This window comes from Lepidochelys kempii, chromosome 27, assembly GCF_965140265.1.
Source record: "Lepidochelys kempii isolate rLepKem1 chromosome 27, rLepKem1.hap2, whole genome shotgun sequence".
Taxonomy (NCBI): domain Eukaryota; kingdom Metazoa; phylum Chordata; order Testudines; family Cheloniidae; genus Lepidochelys; species Lepidochelys kempii.
The window spans coordinates 6,045,201-6,066,129 of record NC_133282.1 but is presented as its reverse complement, the minus strand read 5'-3'; the positions used below and the strand labels follow the sequence as shown (position 1 = coordinate 6,066,129).

The 20,929-nt window shown below is 46.7% G+C and overlaps 1 protein-coding gene across 3 annotated transcripts; it reads left to right on the top strand.

The window, feature by feature from the left end:
• Nucleotides 1-781: 781 nt before the first annotated feature.
• Nucleotides 782-20,578, top strand: LOC140903759 (ADP-ribosylation factor 2). 3 transcript variants are annotated; one of them, XM_073325527.1, is made up of 5 exons: nucleotides 782-873; nucleotides 11,612-11,777; nucleotides 15,582-15,692; nucleotides 17,049-17,173; nucleotides 18,791-20,578. In XM_073325527.1, exons 2-5 carry the CDS (start codon nucleotides 11,630-11,632, stop codon nucleotides 18,950-18,952), a joined length of 546 nt encoding a protein of 181 aa, XP_073181628.1. In that variant the 5' UTR covers nucleotides 782-873; nucleotides 11,612-11,629; the 3' UTR covers nucleotides 18,953-20,578. The 3 variants fall into 3 exon arrangements, with proteins under 3 accessions (XP_073181628.1, XP_073181629.1, XP_073181630.1); XM_073325528.1 differs by lacking the exon at nucleotides 782-873 and adding an exon at nucleotides 1,122-1,453; XM_073325529.1 differs by lacking the exon at nucleotides 782-873 and adding an exon at nucleotides 3,261-3,428.
• Nucleotides 20,579-20,929: the final 351 nt, after the last annotated feature.

Here is a 20,929-nt window from a genome sequence, read left to right as displayed (position 1 = left end):
GCTTGAGCATCCTGGCCATTAATACAGCCGGGCTCCATCTCGGGGCTGAATCGGCTGCTCCTCCCAAGGCACAGTACTGCGAGCCGGGACCTGCAGCCTTCAGGAGAAGGGGCCCTTCGGGCACGACGCAGCATCCTGCCCTGCAGCTGGAAGTCTCTGTAGGCCACTGCTTGGGCTCCTTGGGCATGAGGCAGCCTATGCTAGGGGTCAGGGTGTGCCTCTGTCTCATGCTGGGACCCACCCTGCCCAGACCACAACGCAGCTTGGCACCGCAGGCTCCAGCCGCCCCAGGAGCCATGGGCCTGAGGGGGGGGACAGCCCCACCCCCTGCAGCGGACTCCCCAGGTGCCCACGGCCTCAGCCCCGCGGCCGCACTGCCAGGGCCCGGCCCAGGCCCAGGCCACAGGCCAGGCCACGAGCCCCGCCCCCCAGCACACACACGCGCTCCCACCCGACGCGCTAATTATAGCGCAGCAGCGCCGGGAGAGCCCTTAAATACAGCCCGCGCCTGGCCCCGCCCACCGGCCCCGGGCATTGGCCAATCCGCTCAGAACGCAGCCGCCATTGGTTGGTACCGCCTCCCCTGCTGCGTGCCCATTGGATAAATCGCGGCGAGCTCGCCGCGGTGACGGGTTAAAAACGTGAAGCCGGAAGAGAGTCACGTGGAAGTAGCGGCGTTTCCCTTACTGGCTGTGCCCCTGCCGGCTGGTTCTGCCCCGCCTCTGGCGGTTGGCGCTTCTCTGATTGGCTGACCTTGCCTGTCTCACTTTCTATTGGTAGAGGGGAGCAAGTAGGCGGGGTTTAGCCACCCCTTGCCCCGCCCCCCGCCGTCGCCATTTCGTTGCTGGAGCGGACGGAGCCGGGGCTCGCGGGGTAAGCGCGGCGCGGGGCCGGGTCCCGCCGGTGGGGCGCTGCCGTGTCCGGGCGGGCCGGCCCCGTGAGGGGATCCTGCCTCACCGGCCCGGGAGCGGCCTGCGCGGGGAGCCGGGACTCAGCCCGGCCGGGGCGGCCTCCGAGCCCAGCGGGCCGGGGGCGTCGGGCGGCCGGGGGCGTCGGGCGGCCGGGGGCGTCGGGCGGCCGGGGGCGTCGGGCGGCCGGGGGCGTCGGGCGGCCGGGTCCGAGTCCAGGGGGCGCCGGGCCCGCCGGGCCGCTCAGTCCAGAGCCGCTGGTCCCTCGCGAGGCCTGTTTGTCCGCGCGCCGCGGGCGCCGCCCCGCCCAGCCTGGGGTCGCCGCCCGCCGAGCGGGGCTCCCGAGGCTGGCGGCGGGTTCCCTTCGCCCCGGTCCCTGGTCGCCGGCAGCGTCTCTGCTCGAAGTGACTGCAGCTGTGGCTGCTGCCAACGTCCAGGCTCGTGCCAGGCGGCGGCCGGACTCGCGCTTCTGGGTGCAGCCTTCATGCCCCTCGCTTGGCATGAAGTTACTCCTGTGCCCGGAAGGAGAGCGGGGGCCGGTGCAGGTGACCAGACCGCAGATGTGAAAAATCGGGATGGGGCGGGGGGAATAGGAGCCTATATAAGAAAGACCCCAAAATCGTGACTGTCCCTATAAAATCGGGCCATCCGGTCACTCTAGGTCCAGTCTGTGAAGTATATAACCATGTAAAAAGAACAGGAGGACTTGTGGCACCTTAGAGACTAACCAATTTATTTGAGCATGAGCTTTCGTGAGCTGCAGCTCACTTCATGGGCTGCCTTATTAGAGCAACTTAGAGACTAACAAATTTATTAGCGCATAAGTGCTCTAATACCTTTGTTAGGCTCTAAGGTGCCACAAGTCCTCCTTTTCTTTTTATGGATACAGACTGACACGGCTGCTGCTCTGAAACCTATATAACCATGTAATGAGACTATAACATTATGCAGACGCTATGGCTTGCAATCAAGATTGCATGGTTGACAGGAAATCTGGCAGTTCCTAATTTTTGAGTGCTTGACCTTGCAACCCAGCTAACTTAAGTTTTTTAATTTGGCCCAGTGTACTAACATTACATATAATTAACATACATATACATGTATAAGTAGGGGCATAGCGAGCAGATCGAGGGACGTGATCGTTCCCCTCTATTCGACATTGGTGAGGCCTCATCTGGAGTACTGTGTCCAGTTTTGGGCCCCACACTTCAAGAAGGATGTGGATAAATTGGAGAGAGTCCAGCGAAGGGCAACAAAAATGATTAGGGGACTGGAACACATGAGTTATGAGGAGAGGCTGAGGGAGCTGGGAATGTTTAGCCTGCAGAAGAGAAGAATGAGGGGGGATTTGATAGCTGCTTTCAACTACCTGAAAGGGGGTTCCAAAGAGGATGGATCTAGACTGTTCTCAATGGTAGCAGATGACAGAACGAGGAGTAATGGTCTCAAGTTGCAGTGGGGGAGGTTTAGATTGGATATTAGGAAAAACTTTTTCACTAAGAGGGTGGTGAAACACTGGAATGCGTTACCTAGGGAGGTGGTAGAATCTCCTTCCTTGACAAAGCCCTGGCTGGGATGATTTAACTGGGAATTGGTCCTGCTTTGAGCAGGGGGTTGGACTAGATGACCTTCTGGGGTCCCTTCCAACCCTGATATTCTATGATTACAGCTGTACATAATCTGTTTTTACCTTTTTAGACACATGAGAAACTACAGTAGCAAGCCTAACCTTCCCTGGGTGTTCTCTGGTTTCTCTTCTAATGCTGCCTCTCTTCAGGTTTGCATAGGTCTTGGGAATTCCCTGGATACCCAAGTTTCATAAATTTGATGAGTTGTGATGTTAGGAACAACAATCCTACACTACCTCTAGGGGATGGACTTAACTCAACCTTTCCCATCACTAGTTACTTTAATTCTGAGGCGTTCAAAAAGGGAGTTCAAAGGGGGTTCAAAAAGTAGCCAGTTGAGACTAGGGAGAAGCACACATATGACTGATGTATTGCAAAGGTGGCCCTAACAAAGCACTTGCTCTCGTAGAAGCTAGCTTCACATGTGAATCTCTCTATCGCAGTATAGAAGCTGTATGCACAATAGTCTGTTTTAACTTACTTTCAGGTTTCAGAGTACCAGCTGTGTTAGTCTGTGTCTGCAAAAAAAAAAAAAAAAGGACTTGTGGCACCTTAGAGACTAACAAATTTATTTGAGCATAAGCTTTTGTGAGCTACAGCTCACTTCATCAGATGCATGCTGTAGCTCATGAAAGCTTATGCTCAGATAAATTTGTTAGTTTCTAAGGTGCCACAAGTACTCCTTTTCTTTTAACTTTGTTACTGCTGGTAGTTATGGGTACCCAACTACCCATAACTACCAGCAGTAACAAATATAGTCTCAACGGAAGGCAAAAGTCAGAAGAAGACTGTGGTCAGAAGTTTGGCTGCGTGTTTTTCCTGTGTGCTGTCCCAGCTCTGCGCAGACGTTTAGCACAGCAGACCTTGAGTGAACTGCCCAGTGACCACTAAGGTACGAAGGCACTCAGCCAGGTTTATTGTTGATGAAGCACAGTAATAGCAGACTCTATAAGGATACTAAGACATGTAACTTAACAAGGGGAAAGAATATTCATGTCCATTTTAGCTACACATACACTGACCTGGGAGAGCTACGGTTGCTGTATGTGGAGCTGTAGTTGTCCTGCCTGTCCCCCTGCATGGAGTGATAGGAGTAGAGATGCAGCCCTGTATCCCATGTAGAATGGTGCGGGGTGGGGAGTGGCGTGAGGTGCTAACATGGAGTTCTCCATGGACTGCAAAGGAAGGTGAGCTCAGGATTGTTGAACCTGTAGGTCCACAAGAGTCTGCAACATCTGTGCTTGCTGGTGAAGACCTGTTATGTCCTGGTGCATCTCCCTCTCTTTTTCCTGGGCCTTTCTCCTGTCTGTCCTTTCCTCCTCCATATAGTGTGCAGTATTCACCCTCCAGGCAGTGATGAGCTGCCAGAAGGTGAAGAACCGGTTCCTTCACTTGCTCTGGGTCTCCGGCAGCACTGAAGGACCTGCTGCCGAAGGCCCGGAGCAAGTAAAGGACCTGCCACCAAAGGCCTGGAGTGCCGCTGAGTGAGTAAAAATTCTTAGGGGAGCTTCCCCAGCCAAGAGCTCAGGCGGGACAGAAAGGACAGTTTGCCCACCCCTTTAACAACCAGTTCGTGCGAACTGGCTCCAGCTCACCACTGCCTCCAGGCCCTCTGTTCATGGTCTGATGTAGCACTGGCTTGTGGTATCTTGCTGAACATGTCATCCCAAGTCCTCTTCTTTCTTCTCCTTATCTGGCTCAGGCGTTCTGTGGGTGTAGAGGCAGAACCCCTCAAGGTCACAACAGCAGTAGTAGCAGATAAAATACACAGGTACCATTGTCAATATAGTCTCAACAGAAGGCAAAAGTTAAGGTTCAGAACTCCCTCCCATTGTTCCTCTGAAGTTTTTAACAAGACATGCTTATTTGAACTTCACAGCGCCAGCCATGGTGATTATGGCCCGCTAGGGGTGAGGGAAACGAGAGAATTGCTCGGTTGCATGAAATTGAGTGTAGGGCAATGCACTGAATATGAGCACTGTTTTCCACAGGCAGTGGTGGTTTTAGCTCATATCTCGCTCCAGAGCACAGCTGCTGCTGGCATCCTGAAGCCATCTGGGCCCATACACTGCTAACCTGTTTACTGCAATGGTGCTGCTCCAATTGGTGTGGGAAAGTGACCCACTGCAGAGGAAGAAATAAGGCTGCCATCCCTAGAAACCTTTGGCAGAGGATTGCACAGTACCTCCATGAAAGTTTCATTGAGGTTCATTCAGGATATCCCTGTGTACATAGACTGTTCTTCATGACTTCCGCCCCCCAACCCCACCCTCCAATTCTCCAGAGGAATGAAAAGCAAATAACAGTTCTGTCTCTTTGTACCACTACCTCTTCCAGTATGAGTAAATTAGTGAAAAGGTAATAATGGTGTCCTGCTAAGTTTGGGTCACCATCAATACATTATTGTAATGGGAAATGCACTCACATACTTACCTGAGGTTCCTTCCCCTGCGCTGGGCTTGCCCATGCTCAACTGACTGGACTGAGGTAGAGTTGCAAACAGGTCCTGCCTTATGGCATGTCTGTGTCTCAGGATCCTTGGAGGTATCTACAGTGGTGTGCAGAGTTGTGGTGAGTCCGCCAAGTATGGCAGGCAGCTCTTTGTAAAAGTGACAGTTCTGCATCTTGGCACCAGATTGACTGTTGGCCTCTGTGGTCTTCTGGTCTGCCTGCTGCAGCTCCTTTACTTTCACATGGCATTGCTGCTGCTCCCTGTCATACCCCCTTCTGCACTCTGCTCCTAGATGTCCACGTTTCTACAGCTGGTCAACAGCTGTGCCTGCAGAGGTTCTTCTCCCCATGGTCCAAGAAGATCCAATATCTTCTGTCTACTCCAGGCTGAAGTGTGTACCTGGCATGGTTGGCTGGGCAGTTGCACACAACAGTGGAGAGCAGCTAGGTGTGTTTGCCAAGCTGGACAATTGGGTAAGGGATTTCAAAAATGTGTAGGGTTTCAAAGGGTTGAGGGGAGGGCTACCAGCCAAACAGACAGCCTGGACAAGATTAGTTTCACTTCCTCCTCTGGTTACGGAGTCTCTTCTGTGGTGGCTCAACCCTCAAGCAGTATACGGAGAAGTGTCTTCTCCAGGCCTCGGCTCTCAATGTCTCTAGTCATAGACACATCAGTGTTCAGGTGGGGATCACATCTAGGGGCCCTCAGGTCTCAAGGCTTCTGGTCCCAAGCAGAGCTCTCACTTCACATCAATGTCAGGGAGCAGAGAGCGTTTTGCCTAGCCTGTGAAATGTTCCAATCCCATCTGGAGGGCAGATGTATTATCAGTCATGACAGACAATACAAAGGCAATAGTTTATATAAACAGACAGGAGAGGAGCGTGCTCCACCCTATGTCAGGAAGTCCTCAAGCTGACTTCTGCATAGCCCCCTCAATACACCTAGAGGCATCTTACCTTCTGGGATCCCAGAACGAGCTGGCGGACCATCTCAGCAGATCCTTCCACAGCCACAAATGGTCCATTCGTCTGGATGTTGTGAACAGCATCTTCAACAGTGTGGAGTTCCCCATTCACAATGAGACTCAACAGGAAGTGTCAGCAGTTTTGCTCCTTCCTGAATCACAGCCCAGGCTGAATCGCGGACACATTTCTCCTTCCCTGGAAGGACCGCCTGTTATGTGTGTTCCCGCACTTCCTGCTCATTCACAAGGTCCTGCTCAAGGTCAGAAGGGAAAGAGTGTCCATCATACTGATAACTCCAGCCTGGCCCTACCAGCACTGGTATACAACACTCCTAGAACTGTCGGTAGTCACTCTGATCACCCTGCCACTGGTGCTGGACCTAGTCACTCAGAACCACAGCCAACTCCAGCATCCCAATCTTGAGTCTCTCCCCTTTACGGCATGGAAGCTTCATGGCTAAACCCCATGGAGTTGGCGTGCTCAGAACCCGTTCAAGAGGTCTTCCTCAGCACCGGAAAACCATCCACTGGAGCGGTATACTTGGCCAAGTGGAAGAGATTTTCAATTTGGGCAACGTAAAGGGTACGTCTCCGATGCAAGCATCAATACCCTTCATCTTGGACTATCTATTGTACTTAAAGAAGCTAGGTCTGGCAGCGTTGTCCTTAAAGGTTCACCTGGCAGCAATCTCTGCATTCCACCCAGCAGTTGGCGGTCAATCAGTCTTTGCTAGTCTGATGGTGGGCTGCTTTCTCAAGGGACTAGATAGGTTATACTCAAGTTCACCATCCAGTACTGGCATGGGACCTTAAGCTGGTGCTTTCCAGGCTAATAAGGCCCTCTTTGAGCCCGTAACAACATGCTCGCTCCTCTGCCTCTCATGGAATGTGGCATTCCTAGTCATGATAATTTCAGCCAGGAGGGTGTCTGAGCTCAAGGCCTTGACATCTGAACCTCCATATAGAGTGTTCTGTAAGGACAAGGCCCAGTTGTGGCCTCATCCAGCCTTTCTGCCTAAGGTCGTATTTCAGTTTCAAACAAGCCAGGACGTTTTCCTCCCAGTGTTCTACCCTGAGCCACATGCCAACAGCCGGGAGCAAAGGCTCCATTCCCTAGACATCAGATGGGAATTGGCTTTCTATATCAAAAGGACAAACCCATTTCGTAAATCAAACCAACTCTTTACCGTAATAGCAGACAGGATGAAGGGCCTCTTGGTTTCATCGCAGAGAATTTCATTGTGGATCACATTCTGCATTTGAACATTCTGTATACCAGCCCATGTGCTGTCAGTGCAGTCCACGAGGGTGCAGGCCTCCTCAGCTGTATTCCTGGCACATGTCCCTATACAGGAGATTTGCAGAGGCATGACATGGTCGTCAATTCACACATTCACCTCACATTATGCCATCACTCAACAAGCCTGGGATTATACAGCATTCGGCAGGGTGGTGCTTCAATCAGCGATTCACTGCAATCCGATCCCTCCTCCTGCGGTCTGCTTGAGAGTTACCTACTTGAAGAAAGGATGGTTACTTACCTTCGGTAACTGTTGTTCTTCAAGATGTGTTGCTCACAGCCATTCCAAGACCCACCTGCCTCCCCACTGTCGGAGCCGTGCCAGCAAGAAGCAACTGAAGAGGCAGTGGGTTGCCAGGGCCCAAAATGCAGCACCATGAGGGCGCAACTCCAGGGGGTGCCTGGACCAACCTGATAGATACCACCGGGGAAAAAACCTTCTGGCTCCTAGGCATGTGGCCCGCACACACCTACTTGGAATGGCCACGAGCAACACCGCTCTAAGAACAACAGTTATGAAAGACAGATAACCGCCTTACGTTGTGCACAGCTCACAGTGGGATTTTGGTGGTACAGAACATTAGCACTCCAGTGTCTGAGGTCTTACTAATTTAGGATAGGTTTCAGAGTAACAGCCGTGTTAGTCTGTATTCGCAAAAAGAAAAGGAGTACTTGTGGCACCTTAGACTAACCAATTTATTTGAGCATGAGCTTTCGTGAGCTACAGCTCACTTCATCGGATGCATACCGTGGAAACTGCAGCAGACTTTATATACACACAGAGACCATGGAACAATACCTCCTCCCACCCCACTGTCCTGCTGGTAATAGCTTATCTAAAGTGATCATCAAGTTGGGCCATTTCCAGCACAAATCCAGGTTTTCTCACCCTCCACCACCCCCCCACACAAATTCACTCACCAGCAGGAGAGTGAATTTGTGGGGGGGGGTGGTGGAGGGTGAGAAAACCTGGATTTGTGCTGGAAATGGCCCAACTTGATGATCACTTTAGATAAGCTATTACCAGCAGGACAGTGGGGTGGGAGGAGGTATTGTTCCATGGTCTCTGTGTGTATATAAAGTCTGCTGCAGTTTCCACGGTATGCATCCGATGAAGTGAGCTGTAGCTCACGAAAGCTCATGCTCAAATAAATTGGTTAGTCTCTAAGGTGCCACAAGTACTCCTTTAATTTAGGATAGTAACTCAGTGCTCCTTTTAAAGAATGGGTTCCACCAAAAAGTGTCTTCGTAGAAAATCAAAAACTTTAATGCTTTTTGGCTCATCCTAACTTGCTCAAAAGTATTAAATAGTCTCTAAACTAAGGGATAGTCTCTGCTTCTCTTCCTTGTTGAGTCAGCTGCTGGGGATAGATGAGTATTGGTCCTTGGCCTGATAGATATAGTCTAAGCTTCTGTTTGTGTGAAGAGGAATTTTTCCCCCGTAAGGGCCCAGCATGAGCTGTGGAGGGGGAATGCAGAGTCCCAGGGTTGGGATGTACTCAAAAGCCATGAACTACAAACCAGAATGGAAGCTGCCAATAGCTCACAATCAAGCTCTGCTGCTCCTACAAAGTTTCTGGAGAAGTGGAGGAAAGTCTTGTAAGAAGAGGGGCGGTCCAAAACCATCCTGGAGAACAAACAGCCTTCTTTTGGCAGGAGTTCATCTCCAGGTCAGCTAAGGAGTAGAATTTGTGCAGAGTTTGGCAACCTCCTTTGTAAAGCATGGACACACATCCGGTAATGGTCTCTCTACTGCTGTAGGTACTGGTAATAGCACCCCTAGCATGCAATGATTGCAAAGTCAAGGTGCCACAACAGCCTCTAACAATGTCTTTAGTTTTATGGGTTTATTTTATATTTTCATCCTTAATATGGCTTCCCCTTTTAATAACATTCTAACTTGCTTGAATAGCTGCTTGTTTTCCAGCCATCTTGGTCTTCATTCTGATTCATCATAAACTGGATTGCTGTCTTCCCCTTACATGAGATCTAGAGCTCAGACTTACAGTCCCACCTACAGCACCTGCTTGTGCTACTGTTCAGTTTCTCTTGGACTGTAGTCAGTTGCACTCGTCAGATGGATGCTGACTTTAGTCTCCTATGGAGGGCACCAGCCTTTTGTTTTATAAAACAACTCTCCATGCACTAAACCTGGAACAGCACTGGCAGTAACTGCCCTGCATTGTGCTGCCTCCTATACCAAGAGGGGAATGATCATGAGGAGTTACATGAGCCTGATCATTTGCTGATTGGATTTTAGGCTGAGCCTGCCCAGGGTTCCAGTTCTGGTGGCTGCTTGTGATATGGGCTCTTGACCTACTAGGAATCAAGCTGAGATGATCAGTGTTTCAGTTGGGTGATAACTTCAGTTTGTATCTGGCTAAACTAGATAATGGTGAGAGGCTGTAGGCCCATTGCCACCTGCCTGACTGTTTCCCCTGGCTGCTCTTCCTCCTACAGGTCATGTTTTTGTCAGAGTTTTAATTTGTACCTGGTGGATTTTGTAGTTTCTCCCACAGTCTCGGGTGGGATGCACGCTCCAAAATGTAACATGAGGTTTAGTTTAGTTTGAGCTAGCAGCGAAGTTACAAGCCAGATAAGGATCTACCGCTTTTCCCTTTCCTTGCTTTCTCCCTCTCTCCCTTCAGAATCAATAGAATCCCAAACAGTAGATTTGCTGTTTTCATTTACTAAGCCTTACCTCTGCTGCCAGCCATGCTTGATTTCTCTGAATACTGCAGGACCCTCCTCTTGTGGCAGACTAAACCACCAGATTCTAGCTCTGCAGAAAGCCCTGAGTCTTCTGCCTTGGTTTCATTCACCATTATCCTTTCTCAGTCCCCAAAGAGTGATCTTTCATTGTCTCCAGAGTTCAGAAATACTAGTCATGCACTACCCATGAAGGCCTGGAAATCACAGCTTTCAGGCTAGAACATTAATGCTCATTCCCTATCATACCAAGCTGCTATGCATAGAGTTGCCAAGGGGGGTTAGTTTAAATAAAAATCAGTTTGATTAGCACTCTGAAATGTCCGTTACTACTGACTGCCTGGGACAGCTGCTAATCTTGTCTGAATACATAGTGGAGAAATGCATGATTCCTGGAATCCTCTCTCCGCTGGGACTCCTGAAGCTGACTCTTGCGGTATTGCAATGAGTAGGAATGTAGTTTGAAACTTTTTAGGAAGCTCTCTGAAAACACATATGCAAATAGGGTCACAGCATACTCTGTGGTGCAGCAGGGGAAGGGAGATGTTTAATTCCAAGGCGTACCTACATTTTGCAGCACAAGCCTCAGCTGATCACTCAAAAGGAGCCTTAGATCTTCCCCCTTATTCTAGTGTTCTGAATTAAACACACACACGCATAATATGTGCTCTCACTTGGTTGAGCAGAAATTGTATGTTGAAATCAACCAGTGATTAAAACCCTGCATTTGCTCAGCTTTCTCCTTATGGTAGTTGAATACAGTGGCTGTACGTGGCTGTTCACTGCTTTACAGGCAGGGTGCTGTGCACCTGTTTTCAATCTAATAAGGCAATGAGCAGACCCATTGCGGGTGTGGTTAGATGTTGGCTGCAGGTGTGTTCTTTGTGCTGTCTCAGCTCCGCGCAGACAGCAGAGCTCAGTTAAACTGCCTGGTAAATCCATAGACTCGGTTTTAAGCGAAGGCACCTGGCCAGGTTTACTGTTGACGAAGCACAGTAATAGCAGCACCTGGCAGACTCTACGAGGATACTAAGACCTGTATGCCTGTGACAATGGACACAGCGTAGTGAATCTCAGGACTTTCCACTGCCCCCCTCAGCTGGCCAGAGACACATTTTTGTACGCTGATACAAACAAGTTAGTACTGCTCTTTTGACATAGTTACTGACTCCTTGCATCGATAGTTCTCACCCATCATCTTGTACATGTTCGATCAAAACATCTCTATGTACTGTCATCCTGACCTTCTCTTTTAGGAGGGGTCATTGTGTTCCTTGGGGAATGTTTTTGTACCATCCTTGATATCGGGGGTGTTCTGGTACCACTTGATAGCGGGCTGTGTTTGCATGAGTACTCTGACTAGCACTTCTTAGGAATGTGTATTTCTGCAATATCAGCCCTGTTCTTGCCAAATTCTGTGAGCAAGTCCTGCCTCATACAAGGGCTTATGTCTCAGGCACTCTTCCTAATACAGCGGGGGTGGAGAAGAGATGCAATCATTAATCCTGTGAATCTGTATTTGGTGATTAAGAATCATTCTGGGATTGCATGTAAGCAGGAATTCTCCTTAGATGGGACACCTATACAGAGATTCACTCCTGCACAACACAGGCATGTGGAGGTGCTAAATCAATCTTTTTTTCTTAACAGAGAACATAACCAACTACAATGGGGAACGTCTTTGAAAAACTGTTTAAAAACCTCTTTGGGAAGAAAGAAATGCGAATTCTCATGGTAGGTCTGGATGCAGCAGGAAAAACCACCATCCTTTACAAACTTAAGCTGGGGGAAATTGTGACCACCATCCCAACAATAGGTAGGTTTTACTAATATACAGACTCCATTAGATTTGTGCAGTAAGGGAATGTAATCAGTGATTCACAAGGACTTTCTGACGCACCAGTTTGTGAGCACTGTTGTGCCTTATAACAGGTCATGTAGTGTGGGTTGAGAGTGGCCAGAAGAACCTGGTATTAGAGTAGAGAGTTAAAGCACTTCTCTATCTTCACTGTAATGATCCCTGATTCTAAAAGGAGCAGAAAACCTCTTGTCCTAACACTGTTGTTAAATGTTTGATTAATGGGATGCATGGACTGAAATTTACAAAGAGGCAATATGGTCTAATGGTTCTGGGGATTAGGAAATGGGAGATATGGGTTCTGTTCCCAATTCTGTAACAGAGCCTAACCTTGGGCTAGGGATGTAAAAGGTTAACTGGTAAGCATTAGGCTTACTGTTAACCGGACCTTAACCGTTATCCCATGCGGGAGCCACGGAGCATGGGCACAGCCCGGAGAAGCCAGGCCAGAGCAACCCAGGCCACAGTGTGCAGCCTGGCGGGGCCCTGGTCTCAGCAGGACCCTAGCCCCTGCTGCCCCACTCTGGCCTGCCATGGAATGACATCAGTTAACCAATTAAATGATATAATTGTAATCATTTAACCGGTGAACTTTTTTAACCAATATTTACATCCCTACCTTGGGCCAGGGTGGATTGATTTTAAAACAAGGCAATTTAAATCACCAAGTGGAAAGCATCAATTTTAATCACCTTTTCCAGTTGTACTTCCTTTATTTTTCAAAGAAAGGTGCGTTCTCACTGGTTTATATAATCATTAAAACATGTTGATGTACAACTAAATAGAGCCTTTACGCAAGATTTGGTAAATCTTTTTGCTACGTAGGAGGGTACCCTGTATACATTTATTTAAGCAATTATATAGCTTACTATTTTCAGCTTCTTATTAATTATACAATTTTAGTATGTTAGAAAATGGTAAATGATATACTGCTTATTAGATAATTAACTTTCCTCATGATTTTTGTCAAGCAGCATTAGGATGGCAACTGGAATTTTATTAAACACACAACAGCATATACAATTTATTAAACAAAACAACATTAAATGTTTTGGAAATGAGACAACCATCTCCTAAGTTATTTAGGCTGTTCTTCAAAATTTAAAACAATCAGATCTCATCCCCTCCTTATTTTCATTTGTAGTCTGGAAGAGATACAAGCTTTCTTGTTTTTTCATCTCCCAGTTGATTTCTCAACTTTGAATGAATTAGTCTAAATAAAAAAAAAAAAAAAATTCGTTCTGTGCCTACAAAAGAGGCAATTGCTGTCAGAAGCTGGTTTAGCCCTTCAACAAACTCTGGTTCCAGGTGCTTAGCTAGTGACTTCCACCAGTTCAGTGGTGTGACTTTTTTAAAACTTCAGCCAACACCTACTGCTTGGATGGTCCCCTCTAGCCCTGATCTCTGTTATGGTTGGTATGACAGAGGTGATTATTAGATGCCCCTGTCATAGCAGCAGGTTCTTCTGCAGCAGCTAGGCATCTAAATGAGGTGGAGCAAATGCGTGATCCACCTGCTTCTTTATTGCCTGCTGCTGAACTCTGTTGGTGCCTCTGTCTTTCTTCACTGGCTCTTGAAGTTCTTTGCAAATTTCAACAGCAGCAGCAGCAGAGTAGCAATCTTTCTGCAGTTTGTTCCGGGCTATGGAAATAGGTTTCAAGCTATTCAGCATATCTTCTGCATTTCTCTTTAGCCCAATGTTGACTACTTTGGCTGCAATAGTTTCCTCTTTTTGTCTCCATTTTCTTCACAAATTATTAGAATAGGCCAGTTCTTAATAAATAGCTCAAAAGTCACTCACTGAATTCCATCATACATCTTGGAAGAGAATGAGTTTAGATCCTCCTCTCTCCAGGGAAGCTGAAGCAAAGTGGAAGTGTTTTTCAATTTCAAAAATGTTTTCCTTTATTCCTGGAGTTGTTCTTAACTTTAAAAGATGCATCAAATGAGCACAGCACCCTTTTTAGTATAAGTTTCAGGTTCCCTTCATTCTCTTTGTCTAGATTTCTTTGTGCTACATTTGCAGCATGACAAAGCTATGCACTTGACGTTTGAATTTTTGTTCACAGTTAGTTATAGCTTTCACTACTAAATCTGCTATATGGGCACTTCCTGATGTATCAGTTGTTTATCTTATAGAAACAACCCCATCTTCTGCACATTGCTCCACCCATCAAGATTCAGATTAACGAATTTCGTATTAACATGTTTTGCACACTTCCTTCTCAGTGTATCCAGCAACCTTCCAGCTCTGCCGGGTGGAGTGTAGCCTGGTCATAATGATTGAATCATGTCAATTAAATGTTTGTTCTAAAACAAGACTAAAGGGAAAAATTGTTCCATGAATGAACCAAACACACTTTTCATCTATGGAGTCTGGCTGGAATTTGCTCTTCATGCTTATGAACTCCTCCATGGTTTCTCTGGGTGATGGGTTTTTTTTCTTTTTTTTCTTTTTTTTTCTTTAAATACACTCAGGTAATTTGTCTGTTTAGTTACAGCTCTGCTGATGGGACCGGCAGATGATGAAGCTGTAGATATTGCAAATAAGTGTTCAATTCCCTTCGTCTAACCTAGACCATCGAAACAAAATGTTTTTTTTTAAAAAAGTCACTCTCTTACTCAGTGCAGGGTTTTTGTTTTAAAGGTCAGTGAAAGATTCCTCCTTGTTTAAATATATAACTTATTCTAAACCCAGTTTGACAGGGGAAATAAACAAATCATAAGGATTATATAAATCTATCTAACACCCTATCTCTAGCAACATACCAAACAGCTTGGGGAAAAAAAAATTTAATGTTAAAATTCATAAAGTCCTAATAAAACTGTACTTTTGAAGAGGAAATCTTCCCCTGGGGTGGTTGATTATGTTGAGCAATAAAAAATCATTTCAGAAGTCCGGCAGTGACAGTGAAAATGTAACTGATAAATACTTTGAAATTCATAAGTAATACACCAAAAACACACTTATGACCATCTAAGTGATCATTTCATAGACTATTAGCATTGGAAGAGACCTCAGGAGGTCATCTAGTCCCATCCCCTGCTCAAAGCAGGACCAACCCCAACTAAATCATCCCAGCAAGGGCTTTATCAAACCGGGCCTTAAAAACCTCTAAGCAGGGAGATTCCAGCACCACCTCCCTAGGTAACCCATTCCAGTGCTTCACCACCCTCCTAGTGAAATAGTGTTTCCTAATATCCAACCTAGACCTCCCCCACTGCAACTTGAGACCATTGCTTCTTGTTCTGTCATCTGCCACCACTGAACAACTGAGCTCTATCTTCTTTGGAACCCCCCTTCGGGTAGTTGAAGGCTGCTATCAAATCCCCCCTCATTCTTCTCTTCTGCAGACTAAACAAGCCCAGTTCCTTCAGCTTCTCCTCGTAAGTCATGTGCCCGAGCCCCCTAAACATTTTCATTGCCCTCTACTGGACTCTCTCCAATTTGTCCACATCCCTTCTGAGTGGGGCGGGGGGGTCCAAAACTGGATGCTGTACTCCAGATGTGGCCTCACCAGTGATGAGTAGAGGAGAATAATCACATCCCTCAATCTGCTGGCAGTGCTCCTACTAATGCAGCCCAATATGCTGTTGGCCTTCTTGGCAACAAGGGCACACTGCTGACTCATAGCCAGCTTCTCATCCACTGTAATTCCCAGGTCCTCTTCTGCAGAACTGCTGCTTAGCCAGCCGGTCCTCAGTCTGTAGCGGTGCATGGGATTCTTCCTTCCTAAGTTCTCTGACTTTCTTCCCATGCAGGTTTCAATGTGGAGACTGTAGAATACAAAAACATAAGCTTCACAGTCTGGGATGTGGGTGGCCAAGACAAAATCAGACCCCTCTGGCGACACTATTTCCAGAACACACAAGGTAAGTACACGTATTTAAACCGCATACGTACTGTGACTGTCACTTGGCTAAATGCTGTCAGCCTTGTGCATGTGACTGTTCAGGCCTCGGCCGTGGCTTCTCTAAGCCAACAAACGTCAGTCTTATATCTTGTCTTTCACTTCTCCCTCTGTGCCACTCTTTAATTCTTTACCTAGTTCTGGAGTGGCTGCTATGGTCTCCATAGTTAAGGTTTCTGTTTTAAAGCACTTTTTGAAACCACTCTTACCTGCCACACACACAGTTAAATCAATGTGACTGACATGGCAGTTCAGAGCCTGGATAGAGCCTTTTGTGTAAGTCCCCGGTAATTTAGTGAAGGGTTTCCTGCGATACAGCCCACACCTCCAAAATGGCCTATTTAAGAAATGCTTTTATTTGTGCAGCAATTGTGGGCGTGGAGGCCTTGAAAAGGATCCACATCCAGTTGATGCTGGATGCCCTCTGCTGAATTTTAGCACCTCGCTCTGGAAACAAGCTCAAACCAAGGTGGAAGTGTTGGAGTTTAGGTTTTGGCTCTGCAGAGCAAGTTGCTGGACTGCAGTGAGCCAGGCACGTTTTACAGTCCTGTGCACAGAGACTCTACTTCTTAGCTTACTCTAAGATGCACTGCTGACAAAACAGGCAGTTTGTTCAGTGATGGTTTTAGACGACCTCTGCTTACTAGGCCTTAAAAACATTGGGAGACCCAAATAGCTGGTTGGTTGTCCAGACAAAACTGTCCCAGAATCATATGATGCTGTGGCTTTGCTTGTGACAGTGATGGCCCAGGGTAGGCATTACTTTAACAGGCCTATAAAGAGGCAGTAGGGTTAGCTTTTTCTTGCAGCCTGCAGTAGAAATTGTCAGTTTCAATTTGACACTTTCAGAAATTGGGGTCTTTGGTTAAAATAAGATTGGCTGGGATGACACATTATCAATACTCCAACTTTACTTGGGTTTTACCAGGAGTGGAGGCTTGAGGAATTAGCCTTGCACAAGGTGAAAATTCATAATCTTTGGCTGTGTAATTGAAAGGACATGTTAGCTAATTTTTTCCTTCTCTGTGAACTAGGTCAAAGTGTGATGGAAGACCCACTAGTGACTATAGCCAAGATAGTCAGGGACACAACCCCATGCCCCAGGTGTCCCTAAACCCCCAACTGCCAAAAGCCAGGACTGGACAGCTGGGGTGGATCACTTGAAATTGCCATGTTCTGTTCATTCCCTTTGAAGCATCTGGCCAGTGTCCGAGGATACTGGGCTAGATGGACCATTGGTCTGACTCTGTATGGCCCTTCTTATGTGACCTAGTTATTACTGAACACTGATTGCATCTCTCCTCTTACTCCTGCTTAGGCTTAATCTTTGTAGTGGACAGCAATGATAGGGAGAGAGTGAATGAAGCAAGAGAAGAACTCACCAGAATGTTGGCAGAAGACGAGCTCCGGGATGCCGTTTTACTAGTGTTTGTAAACAAACAGGTGAGGTGTCTCCTGATCCCTATCTTTTCTAGGTCTTCATGGATGGCCCTTGTGATTGCCAGCATTGGCAGTCTTTAAATCTTCTGCAAGATCTGCTCTAGTTCAAAAGGAATTATTGTGGAGCAGTTCCAGGGCCTGTATTACACAGGATGTCAGACCAGATGATCACAATGGTTGCTTCTGGCTTTGGAATCTCTGATCCTAACCAGGAAAAGGTTCCAGGCTAGACAGTGAACTGGCTGTGGGGAATGAAAATATTTATCTTCTGAAACTGGAACTACCCTATGAGTTCTTGCTAGTGCACAGCCCTGGTGCAGTCTCTGCCTGGGAGAGATTAGATGGGGTGGAGGAAGAACTCCTGCATAGGTGAGATTGATGTTTTCGGACTTCTTGTAATTCAGCCTTTTTGAAATTTTGCTGCTCTGGGAAGAGTAAATCTTAATTTAGTGGAGCAAATATCCTTAGCATCTTAATTATCCTCATGAGGAGGGTGGGCAAACGGTATTTATACCTGAGCTGGTAAAATTTCAGTTGTTCTTGCAAGGCTGATCTGTTGTCACTCTGCCCCACTCTGCTGTCAATGTCTAGATTAGATTCTTCCAACTACAGTCAGCTCTTCAGTTAAAATTTGCTTGTAATCCATGCCAGCCTTACAATACTTGCCTGACATTCCCGCTGGTTCTTCCAGCCATTTTGCCTACCTGCTTAGGAATGTAGGGGTCATTAGTTCATTAGTGTGGCAGGCACAGCAAATCCAAATGACAAGTCAGACCTGTTCATACTGAAATTCATAGTCAGGCATAGGCTCATCTCCCCATCGTAGCAGACTTCAGTTAGTTGCTTCACTTTCATCTAAACCTTTCAGGTGTCCCTAAAACACTTGAAGTAAGTTGGGTTTAGATAGCAGACTGATGCAGGACCCCACCTATGTTCCCTCTAATTTTTTCCATCCGTATGCAGAATGAATTTTGTTATGTGCACCAATATCAAGGTGATGTGTCCCGCCAGTAGAAACAAAAATCCTAGATATAATATATACTTTTTTTAAAAGTTACCATAGGGATAATTACTCCAGCCAGGATAGGCATTTTAGTACTCACTACTCAAAGGATTAAATTTAAGCATAAGAGAAATAAAATGATAAAATGCACAGACCAGCCAAAACACTAAAATAGCAGCACTTTGAAAGAATAACATTACAGAGAAAGTGTGTGCATTGCAGGAAGTATCAAGAGGTAACAACAACAATAATACAAGTATGTGTTGGGAGGGGAGTGGGGGGGGTGTAGAAAGAGGGGCATGGGGGGTGTGGGTGTGACTATGAGAGATAGTGACGGGGGGGGTGAAGAGACACGGTGAATGTGTGAAGAGAGGCAGTGATTGTGTGTGAGGCGCGCGCGCGCTCTCTCTCTCTCTCTCTCTCACACACAGTCTCAGTTAGCTGGCAAGGATTCGGTAGTTTTGACAGAGCTCCACAGTGTACCGAGAGCTCTCTAGTTAAAGACCTGCGTTGGAATGTCCTGCCTTGTTTCAGTTTGAACGTTTAATCTTAATGTGTTTCAGTGGCTGCAAAGCATTTTTAGTTATAACATTCTGTGTGATTGAACTTCCCTTTAGGACCTTCCCAATGCTATGAATGCTGCAGAGATCACCGACAAACTTGGCTTGCATTCCCTTCGTCAGAGGAACTGGTACATCCAAGCAACATGTGCCACCAGCGGAGACGGGCTTTATGAGGGATTGGACTGGCTCTCCAACCAGCTCAAAAATCAGAAGTGATCAATTCCCTGAGCATCTCATCAGAACCAGCCAGCCTCTGCTGTGTGTGTGTGCGTGTGTGTGTCAGGGGGAGAGATCACACAGGTGTGCACGTCTGGGAGTGGGAGCAGCTTTCTCACACTGTGCCTTAAACATGCTGTAAAATAAAACCAATAGTATTCTATTTTAAACACTACCTTCCATAGCTTTGAACATAGCATTTTTACACCAGCAAGCAGAACTTAGGGTATTCAATGGGACATGATTGGAAAAAGGACCCTCAGCAACTGAAGGACAAGAAAACTCCGTTTTACACGCCAGGTTATCATTGCAGTTGTCTCATGCGAGTTTTGTGTTTTCCCCGTTATCAGTGCAGTCTGTTGCAGTGTATAGTTTGATCTCCTTCCTTCATCATTTTTCAGTAGAATAATTTTACTCTTTCTGAATGTTGCCATAGGACTATATACCAGCATGTTACTCAGTATTTCAAACCTCTGACCCACGCAACTTTCTGTAAAGCGAGATGTCTCTTCTGGTTCAGTTGAACAGTAGCATAGACAGTGTGTTCTGTGGTGGGAACTGTGTAATTTTCTCTGCTGTGTAGAACATACCTCATTGTAAAGTAATTTGTTTGGGGGGGTTGTGGGGCTTCTTTGGATCAAGGTTTCCCCAGCTCCAGTCATATATTAGCCCCTCTAGCTAATTCCTCTCTTGTGGGATGGCAGAAGCTCAGCTTGGGAGGAAGGATCAGATGTCTGGACAGGCCAAGTGACTTATTTCACAAAAGACCTTAGTTACTGGTATCCGTTAGAATCTCCATCGGCAGGCTGGAAACGAGGCTTCTGAGATTACTGCTCCCACTCCTGCTTTGTACAAAACATCCTATGCTCCCTTGGAACGGATAGCGATGTCTTGTACGGTTATCAATTCTAACTACCACTTTAGGTTATCTCTGTTACAGGAACCCTATCAGTCTGTGAACGTCAGTAATTTGGTGTCAAGGGGGAGAAAGGAATCGAATGATAAAGGGGATTTGGGGGACATGCATGGAGACTAGACTGGAGCAGCCTGGCTAGTGCTGTGTAAGCAATTCTCATGTTCAAAAAATCCATTCCAGTTTCAGCAAAACATATGTGGTTTGGCAAACGCTGCACTGTCTGATGTCATTGGGTGGGTCAAAAGTACTCTTCTGCCACTTGCATTTGCCATTCTCACCTGAAGTCTCCACTATCTCCTCATCCCTTTTGGTCCCAATGTGGAAGAACAGGCTGGTGCCCCTCTTCTTCCATTGATAGTAATGCTTTGCAGTGAACAGAATGTGCAGTTACTCCTTTGCCTCTTTTAAAAAAAAATAATAATAATAAAAAATGGAGGGGACCCAGTGGAAGGAGAGAATGTCTGTCAGTCTTTTAACCATTTGAAATCTACTTGGACTATTGAGAAAATGAAGCAGAAATGTCTTTTTAATAGAAAAGTTACATATATTCATGTTCAAAAATGTACATCTATAAAAATACTACAGGGGGGCAGGGGAAGAAGTGAAGTGTGAATCAGATACAAGCCAAATGTGGATTTGGTTTTTGAACCATGTTGTAACTTCTCTGAGAAGTGCACTGTAATAAAGAGACTCTGTCTTGGAACAAGGAATGGGCTTGTGGTTGATGGCAGCCATATTCTTTTGTACACATGCATCCCTGTCAACAGTCCAAACTAAGAACACCAATCTCATTCCTGCAGTTCCTTATCTACTGATCAAGGAATCTTTCTCCCCGCACCATGCTCAAGGGAGCTGGTAAGTACAAAATTCTTTAATCTGTCCCAGATTTGCTCTGGGAACACAATTTTAGAACTTTGGTCTCTTCTGTTCCTGCAGGACTGGAAGTGTGGTGTGCATGTATAGTAGAGCATCTGTGCTCTGCGCTACCGTGCCTCAAGGAGCTAGACAGACCATAGAAAATGCATTTGGGAGGGCTGGAGGAAGCTGCCTTTTTCTGAAAG